This window comes from Galeopterus variegatus, unplaced genomic scaffold, assembly GCF_000696425.1.
Source record: "Galeopterus variegatus unplaced genomic scaffold, G_variegatus-3.0.2 Scaffold2954, whole genome shotgun sequence".
Taxonomy (NCBI): domain Eukaryota; kingdom Metazoa; phylum Chordata; class Mammalia; order Dermoptera; family Cynocephalidae; genus Galeopterus; species Galeopterus variegatus.
Window position 1 is genome coordinate 165,877 of NW_007729065.1, and position 10,156 is coordinate 176,032.

At 31.6% G+C, this 10,156-nt stretch overlaps 1 protein-coding gene across 1 annotated transcript in view; it reads left to right on the plus strand.

The window, feature by feature from the left end:
- Positions 1 to 10,156, plus strand: part of LOC103599419 (cytoplasmic dynein 2 heavy chain 1-like) — a gene marked incomplete at its 5' end in the record, with an annotated part of 226,059 nt that overhangs the window by 165,595 nt on the left and 50,308 nt on the right. The window contains 2 exons of the mRNA XM_008583524.1: positions 1,794 to 2,003; positions 8,995 to 9,084. Coding sequence (XP_008581746.1) covers positions 1,794 to 2,003; positions 8,995 to 9,084 — 300 coding nt within the window. The remainder of the gene's footprint in view (positions 1 to 1,793; positions 2,004 to 8,994; positions 9,085 to 10,156) is intronic.

Here is a 10,156-nt window from a genome sequence, read left to right on the forward strand (position 1 = left end):
TATGACACCAATCTTTTGAAATTTGTTGAGACTTGCTTTAGGCCCAGTATGTCATTATGTTTTAAAGACTGTTTTATATTGTGTTCAAAAAGAGTGTGTATTCTGATGTTGACTTCTATTCTCAAATTTTTTCCTTTAGATCAAGTTTTTTAAATGTTTTGTTCAAAACTTTTATATATATATATATACACACATACACAAAAAATGATTTTTTGACCATCAATTTTTGATTTATACAAATTTAGAATGTTATCTCTTATTGATATGTTGAAACTTTATTATTGTAAGGTGATTCTCTTTAGCTTTTATAATATTTTTCCTATTTTCTGATATTAATAAATCTGCATCAGCTTTCTTTTAGTTAGTTTTTGCTAGATATATCTTATACTTTTCCCCTCAACTTTCTGAATTCTTATATTTTTATGGATGTCTCCTATAAAGAGCCTATAGTTGGATTTTGTTTGATCTTTAACTGGAACATTTAGGCTGTTTACATTAATTTGGATTATTTTCTCTCATATTTCTCTTTCTTGGTTTACTAGTTACACACATTTTCTACTTTTTTAGTGATTATTATAGATATTTTATAGAGTACATATTTAGTTTATCAAAATTAAACTCAGTATATTTACCTACCTCCCAGAAAATTCAAGAAGCTTAGGACATTATACCTATCTCCAACTTTATATGCAGTTATTATTGTACATTTTAGACTTTGTTGTTTATAGTCAATGCTTATTTGGATTTGCCCTATGTTTATCACTTCTATTGTCGTTTATTTTTTCCTGCATCTCAGACCTTCTGTTTGGCATCACTTTGCTTCTGCATGCAGTATAGAAAGAGTCTTTCTGTGGTAGACTCTTTGAGTTCTTCCCTATGTTTATCACTTCTATTGTCGTTTATTTTTTCCTGCATCTCAGACCTTCTGTTTGGCGTCACTTTGCTTCTGCATGCAGTATAGAAAGAGTCTTTCTGTGGTAGACTCTTTGAGTTCTCATTTATCTGAAAAATAAATAAATAAAATAAAATTAGCAAATAGTTTATATTTTGAACAAAAGCTCCTTTGAGTTAGTGCTCCGTAGCTTTTTTCTCAGAAAGATGTATTACACCTTTAGAAAGATGTAATAGCTTACAGCATTAGCTTCTGTGCATCAGATCTTTTAGAATACCCCCCTCTAGCTTTAAGCCTTGACTTTATTTGCTCTACTAGGCGCCTTCAATTTTGCTTTCTATTTCAGCTCTTCAGCACTTCTGATGTAAACAGCTTTGGGGGTAATTATTACACACTAGTCCTGGTTGAGCTCTTCTTGCTCAGTTAAGTAATATATCTTTAGTTGCAACTAAATTCAATGAAATGGTTTTCTACTGTACATGCGAGTAATTTAAAAATTGAAATAAATGTTCATTCACGTTTTATTTTAAAACTATGATCTCTTTTGCTCCCCTTGTAGTGGTGGAGTGGTAGTGTAGCTGTTCTCTGTGCATTGGCTTACAGGGTGCCATTTTTTCAACTTTCTTTTCCTGCTATACTTAGTATTACTTCTGAATGTTATTCCACTTTCACCATTCTCAATTCTATCCCCCCACACCAGTTTAAATGTTGGTGAACTCCAGAATTCCCTTCCTGTGTATTTGTAGACTTAAATCTGGCCATTCATTAAAAAAAAAGCATTTCAAAAACAGAGTTAGAACAGAATAGAACCACAAAAGGTTTTAATAGCTTTTGAAGTGTTTTAATATATCTGTGATTTTTGTTACTTTTCAGTAAATATGACGTCAAATTTTTCTTTTAGAATTCAAGCTTGATACATCAGAAAGTGTCTCCTCCTAATGATCGGCAAGGATCTCCAATATTATCATTCATTGTTCTTGAACAATTTAATGCCATTCGTTTAGTACAAAGTGTTCATCAGTCTCTTGCTGCTCTCAGCAAAGTCATCAGAGGAACTACCTTATTGAGTTCAGAAGTACAGAAATTGGCAAGTGCTTTATTAAACCAAAAGGTAAGCCAATACTAACTATATGTGTTTCGATTTCATTATTATAAGTTGCTATTCCATCATACATACATTTGTCAGAAATCTTAGTTAATAATAACGGAAAACCCAAGTCAAACTGGTTTAAGCCAGATAGGAATTAATTGGCTGATGTAACTGAAGAGTCCAGTGGTAGCTAGCATTAAGTCAGCTTGATGCAGGATCTTAAGATTGTCATTAGGAGGCCAGTTTATGTTATCTATCAAGCTATCTAGTCACTGCATATATAATGAAATCTATGTGGATTTCACTTTAGGGGTAGCTCCTCTATACATCAACACCTCTAGTCTTATATCCTCAACAGAAAGAACAGCTGTTTCCTAGTAACTCAGGCAAAAATCTTGAGATTTCCTTTGATTCAAACCGATTGGCTCATGTGTTATACCTTTCTCATACTAGTTCTGTGGGCAGGTTGTGCGAAGTTCTCCTTGTCTAGGGATTCAGCCAAATATGTATTCCAGAAGCTGGGGATGGATTCATCTTAATCTGTAACACATATACTGAGAGTAAAGGAAGGATGGATACCCAGTGGAAAATCAGGATACTTTTAACAGAAGGGGAAATCAAAACTTCTGCTAAATAATTGGACCATTTTAAAAGATAGTCAGATTCATGTATTTCAGATCTACTTGATAGAAACAAAAAATATCAGATGTCCTGCATAGATTTATTTTAGCTATTTGGAGAATATAAATGTTGTAGAACTTGGTATCTGGAAAAGATTTCACTGAGGCTGTATAGGAATTAAGAGTTTTCTTTTTTTCCTGCTGTTTACACTCAATGTAGGGAAACCTCTGATAGTCAACCTAAAAGTTCTTTCTGTTTGAATATAAAAAGATAGCCTTCCTAGAACTTACTACATCTTACTCAGTTACATTGAGAAAATATCCAGTGCTTTTACAAATATACAAAAAGACCTACTCCAGCATCCTTGTTTTTCTTTTACCTTTACCTTGAAAAAGAATCTCAGTTTTGCACTGTTTACTGAATTAAATAGTTTATTTGTATATAGATTACTATCTGTGTTGAATCAACTGTGATTTTCAAAATACTATAGTACTGTATTGTACTACATATTGCAACTAATTTATTTTTAATTTGAAGTAGATATATTGTCAGTCATGAAAGGCTCTTGGCATAGTGAAGGAACAAGTGGAAAAGGGTTCTAAGAATTCTACATTAATTAAATCATTTAATCACCACAATAATACTACCAGTTGTTTTACCATTATCTCCATTTTACTGTGATGAACATGAGGCAGAGGGGTATTAAATAACTTAACCAGAGTCACACAAGATTTGAATCTGGGCACATCTGGTTGCCATAATAAATATGAATGGTTTAAATTTATGTATCAAAAGGTAAATACTCTTCAGAATGTATTTCTTTAAAATCTAAGCTGTATGTGTAAGGGCAAAATGTACGATATAGACTAATTGCTTTTGAATTAAGAGGAAGAGGAACATAACAATGATATAAGAACCTGACTCATGTAGAAAACAGTAAGTCCAATAGAACTGGCACATAACAAAGTGTCATAAAATTAAGTTGGATCAGATTTTGAGGTCTTTAAAGCCAAAGAAAGGAGTTTGGATTAAAGACTGTAGGCAATAAGAATATTTTTAATGTAGAAATAATATCACAAAATGCCTAAGAATGTGGCCTCAGTGATATGTCTGCCTGTTTGAATCTTATTCTACCACTTAGCTATGTAACATTGGGCAGTTTACACAACAATTCTAAACTTTACTCTTCTCATTTGTAAAATGAGGATAATAATGGTACCAATCTCATGGATTTGTAAGAATTAAATCATGGCTAAGGTGTTTGGCACAGAGCAAGCCCCCTATAAACACTAGGTTTTTTTTTTTGTTTGTTTTTTAAATTAATGTTACTGGAGGAGAATTTCATTATGAAAAGAGCAGCTTTTGGAGTATTCATCTGGTAACATTGTGCAAAATGAGTTTATATAAGTGGAATACCACCATGTAGGTTACTGTATATTCATCTCAGTAAGAGGTAGTTAGGACCTGGAAGAGATAGGTTATTTCAAAAGGGTCCTATGTGATAGTAACAAAAAGTACAAAACGTAATTGACAAACTTGGTTTTTTGTTTTACTTCTACTGTTCACCATCTAGGTAACCTTTGAATAAACACTTGAAAAAAATGAATAATTTAACTTTAAATCATTTTCTATGATTGTAATATAATGCAGCTTACATTAGATCATATTGAAAGATAACAAAGAACTAAGGGGGCGCAATTACATGAAACAGTTTCCTTGATTAACTTTTAATTCTTTATAATCTTTCTTTCTTTTCCCTGAACCATTAAGATCTGCTAAGTATTTGCTTATTTAATTAAAATGTGTTTATGTAGGACGTACACAATCGCAATATGTAACTTACTAAATTATATGTTCTATATTAGTCTTAAAATTTGGAGCTACAGCCTCAGAAAATATCACTACCTTTGAAATATTTTTACTATTTGCATGAAAATGAATTTGTTAAAATTCTTTGAAAGGTTGAAAAATGTTTTATAAAGCACATTTAAATTGTATCACAGATGGTGTCCTTGGAAGTAATTTGGGATGTTTGATGAAACTCAAATGAGACTAGGCTGACTTTCACTAAGTCCAGATCAGTGAAATACTTTGTGACATTTACTTTTTAATGAGTTTTAACAAAAATTGAGTATTCAGTACCATCCCATTTATTTCAGAATAAAAACTAGCTTTTTGTTACATTTGATTGTGACAAGTTCTGTATTATGTGATAATAATGATTAATGTAATTTAGGAAGTAGTTCAATATTTGATATTTTCTTTACTGTTTTTGACATAATTGGAGTAGGAATTTTCCTAGAGATAATTATGACTTTTTTATTTCCTTAATAGTTTCTGGTGATCTGCTAAAACCTTTTTTTTAAAAAAAGACACAATTCTTATAATATTGTAAAGTATTGTTATTCTTTATTTACATGTTAGGACATAGACTTTAAATCATAAAAGATACAAACAAAAATTGAAAAGATACAGTGCCAAATTGCTTTATCTTTCTTGTTGAATTTACCATTTTAGTAGAAATTAATAGGTTGTATTGCTTTTTTAAAAAATTATTTTAACTCCTTTTAAAGCCAATGTATATATTGGCTATACATTTCAATTTATCCTAACATACTGGTCGGTAGCACTAAATGGCTTTTTAAGTTTTTAAACCAGGGAGTACCTCAACAATATAGCAAAAATGCTAGTAGATCCTAAGTCTATTAAAACTAAATTTACAAACAACTGGTTTTTAACCGCTTTTGGATCACTGACACCTTTGAAAATTGAAAGAAAAGGATATACTATCTTAAAACATGCTGATATATATGCATACAGAGCTTTATTATATAATTTCAGGATGTCTGAGTTAAGATCTCCTCTGCTAGATTGGTTTTTTTCTTTCACTCCTTTCACTGCTGTGGCTTTCTTTCTAGCAGTGGTTCTTAAAGCATGGTCTCCAGACTAGTGCCATCAGCATCACCTGAGAATTTGGTAGAAGTATGAATTTTTGGCTACCACCCCCTCCAACCCCCAAATATTGAATCAGAAATTCTCAGAGTATTGTCCTACACTTTACTCTGTTTTATCACAGAGATAGCTCTGATGCATGCTAAGGTTTGAAAAACACTGTTACATAGTCAGAATTCCCATCTAAAAGGGTAGTACCTGCTACATCACCTTTCTGTCTTCAGTCCACTTTATCAACATTCATGATTACCTCCTCCAGTGATCTTTAAGGTTTTGGGGGAAAGAAAAGATGCTCATTCTTATGTTGTTAAGGACCTTGTCTTTTCTTAAGGGTCACTTTTTATTGTTTATCCACCTTCATGCAAACAAATGCTTAGAAAAGTCATATTCAAACAATTTTTAACAAATCATTAATAATGTTGAATAGTTTGCATTTTTCCATTGTTTATGTTTATAACACTACAAGTCGTCGAGGACTTTTGTAGCCCTTACCCAATTTTCTTCTCTCATCATCCCTCTTTTACTTGGATTAGAAAACTGAAGCTGAAAGGAGTTGCTATCCTGGTAAAGTGTCAAAGACAATACTGTAATTCTAATGTGATTCCTCGGTCAGAGTTCTTTCCAATTCATTGCTCATTGGATATTTTGTTAAAGTGATCAAGCAGCTAAATTATAGTCTTTGTTATAAGAGGCAATTATCAGCTTTGTGTGAAATGAACTCCATATACTCATCTCCAAATGCCTATCAAATACTGGGATGAACTCCCCTGACTCCTTCATCTATAGTTTCACTTATAATCAAAATTTGATTATATATACTTATAAATTTAAATTAGTTCCTGTTGATTTATGTGAGAATAAAAGGAGCCTGCGTATACCCAAATCTCTAATCTCTCAGAATTCTGCTTCTATATCTCTAGCTTAATGCTGTCATCACAACAAGATAATAGAATATACTTTCTGTTTTTAGTAGAGATTTTGACTTCCAAGCCTTATTCTTCTACTTGTCCTTTTTATTCATTTAGCAAATGTAAATGGAAGTACACTATTATAAGGCTTTCATGCTATACTAAAATTTTACTAATATTACTTGAAGGTAGACTGTGGTAAATTAAAGATGTGTACTATAAACTCTAAAGCAAACAATAAAAATAATACTAGACGTATGAATAATGAGCCAATGTAGGACATAAGATGGAAAAATAACGTTTACTCAGTTAATCCAAAAAAGAGAAGTTACCAGTAGTAGGAATAAGAGGGGACATCACTACAGTTCTTACAGACATTAAAAAGATAATAAAGGTATATTATTAACAAATTTATGCCCATAAATTCAATAACTTAGATGAAATGTACATATTCTTTAAACAAAACTTTCTATCAAAGCTCATTCAAGAAGAAATAGATAACCTAACAGCCTATAATATTAAAGAAGTTGAATTTGTTATTAAACCTTCCCACAATGAGTGCTCCTAGATTTCAGTGGTGAAATCTAACAAATATTTAAGGAAGAAATAATACCAACTTTACACAAGTTCTTCCAGAAAATAGAAGAGGCAGGAATATTTTTCTGCTTTTTCTATTAGACCAGGATTGCCTGACATCAAAACCTAACACAAACGGGAGATCTATTTACAACATAGAGCCTAGAGTTAACGATACTACGCTGTATACTTAAAAATTTGCTAAGTGCTGTCTTACCACAAAAGAAAGAAAGTAGTATAAAAAATTTAAATAAAGGGGGCAGAAGGAAACTTTTGGAGGTTATACATAACTTTATGGCCTTCATTGTGTGATAATCTTACAGGTGTATACTTATCTCTGAACTCATCAAGTTATATACATTAAATCTGTACAGCTTTTTGTATATACATCACACCTCAATAAAATGTATTTTTTAAAACCTAACAAAGATATTACTATAAAAGAAAACTACAGACCAATTTTTTTCAAGAGCATAGACACTAAACTTCTTAAGATATTATATTAGCTAATTGAATCCAACTAAATATAAAATGAATAATGAATCATGACCAAGTGGGTTTTTCCACAAGAATACAAGTGTGGGTTATCATTAAAAATCAATTAATGTTAATTTACCATATTAATAGACTAATAAATTAAAAATCCTATGATCATTTTAATAGACAAAGAAAATTGTTAGACAAAATTTAACATCTAGTTGTGAGAAAGACCTTTAGCAAACTAGGATTAGAAGGGAACCTTCTCTATCAAATAAGGGCATCTATGGGAAAGTTGCAGCTAAAATCATACTAAAAGACTGTATTCTTTCCTTCTAAGATCAGAAATGGGGCATTGAGGTTTGCTCTTACCACTTCTATTCAGCATTGTACTGAAGGTCCTAGTTAGTGCAAAAATTAAGAAAAAGGAATAAAAAGCATATTGATTGTAAGGAAAGAAGGAAGCCTGTCTTTGCTTGCAGAGGATGTTGTCATCTATTTACAAAATCTTAAGGAATCTACAAAAATGTAAGAGTTTAAGTTAGCAGATTGTGGGATACAAGGGAAATACATAAAAAATTAATTGTAGTTCTGTATTCTAAAAATAAAGTATTAAGCATTGAAATAAAAAATATCATTTGTAATAGTATCAGAAAGATTACATATCTAGGGATAAAATTGACAAAAGATGTGTAACACCTTTGTGCACACTGAAAACTATAAAACATTAGTGAGTAAAATTAAAGAAGGCCTAAATAAATGGAAGATACACTGAGAGATGTACTATATTCATGGATCAGGAAACCCAAAGTTGTTAAAATGTCATTTCTTTCCTAACTGACCTATAGATTCAACACATCTCAATCAAAACCTCTGCAATATTTTTTGTAATGATTGACAATTAGATTCTAATGTTTTCTTCTGCAAAAATGCAAAGGACCTAATATAGCCTAAACAATTTTGAAAATAATAAAATAGAAGGTCTTTCTCTTTGTGATTTCAAGGCATTATGAAAACACTAATCAAAGCACTGTGGTACTAGCATATATCTCAGTGTGGTTTGGGGGATAAAGTTTCCATTATATTAATCTTTTTACAGTTGAAAGAAATTCTGTAGGGACAAAGACAAATTTTTTTTAATTTACCACTCGTAAAATGAATTCATCAAATTTAATTTGATTTCATTATGCATTAAATAACTATTTCAAGAAAACATGGTTGACTACTTTCTTTATATCAGTTTTCCTTATTCTTTCAAGAATTTTTGCTTTTAACAAAAACTTCCTTTTAGAGAAACATTAATTCTATTTATCATTTAATTTTAATGAGATCAAGGGAAAACACATCTTAATGAATAAATTAATGATGTACATAATATGAATTTTGATAAAATATTTTCACTGTTCCACTAACGTTAAAAGTCTTTTATATATAATAGGGTATATGTAAATTTAATTTTGACCCTTCTTAAATTGTAGTGTCCTCTCACATGGCAGAGCAAGTGGGAAGGCCCAGAAGATCCCTTACAATACCTTAGAGGTCTTGTAGCTCGTGCCCTTGCAATACAGGTAAGACTAAATTATTTAGTAATCATATTGTATGACTATTATATTATAAACCTGCATATTTAAATAACCTTTTTGCTAGTGATTAGTGAGAATTATGTTATGATTTTGTACGTAAGGCACCATATATTCATTTCTTATTCTGCCATCTGTGTTTTTTACAGTACTCTTTTTTTTAAAAAAAAGTATGTTCTTTCTGCTTACTGTGGCTTTTAAAAATTTTTGAGAATTAGAGAAAAATCTTCACTTTTAGTATAGATGTATTATATAGAGGGTAAATGAAACTGATTCATAACTATGACTAATTTTCTCCAGGCTGTAAAGATTTTTTTATTCATTTATCTATCTATTTATCTATTTATTTATTCATTTATTACAAATATTCATGAGATACAGAGCTGATTGTCCCCCTCCTGCCCATGATCTGGGGGCCAGATTCATACTAGAGCCATATCCATTACCAGAAATAACTTTTATACCCTTTGTCACCTCCCAATTATCCCCAACCTCCCTCCCCTTCCCCCTCTCCCCTCAACTCCAATTTGTAGCCCTAGGAATGTTCCCTCCCTCTGTTGGATCACGGCACTACTGTGGTCTTTCTTTCCTGCCTTCCTTTCTCTCTTAGCTCCCACATACGAGGGATACGTATTTATCCCCTTGTTTCACTCAACATAAGTTTCTCCAGGTTCATCCATGTTGTTGCAAATGGGAGTATTTCATTCTTTTTTATGGCAGAGTAGTATTCCATAGTGTATATATACCACAGTTTCCTTATCCAATCATCTATTGATAGACATTTAGGTTGGTTCCATATCTTGGCTATTGTAAACAGAGCTGCAATAAACATGGGAGTGCAGGTTATCTCTTCAACATGATGATTTCCATTCCTCTGGATATATACCCAGAAGAGGGATTACTGGATCATATGGAAGATCTATCTGTAGTTGTTTGAGAAACCTCCAAATTGTTTTCCAAAGTGGTTGTACTAATTTACAGTCCCACCAAAAGTGCAGTAGTGCTCCCTTCTCTCCACACCCTCACCAGCATTTGTTATTCACCATCTTTTTGATTATAG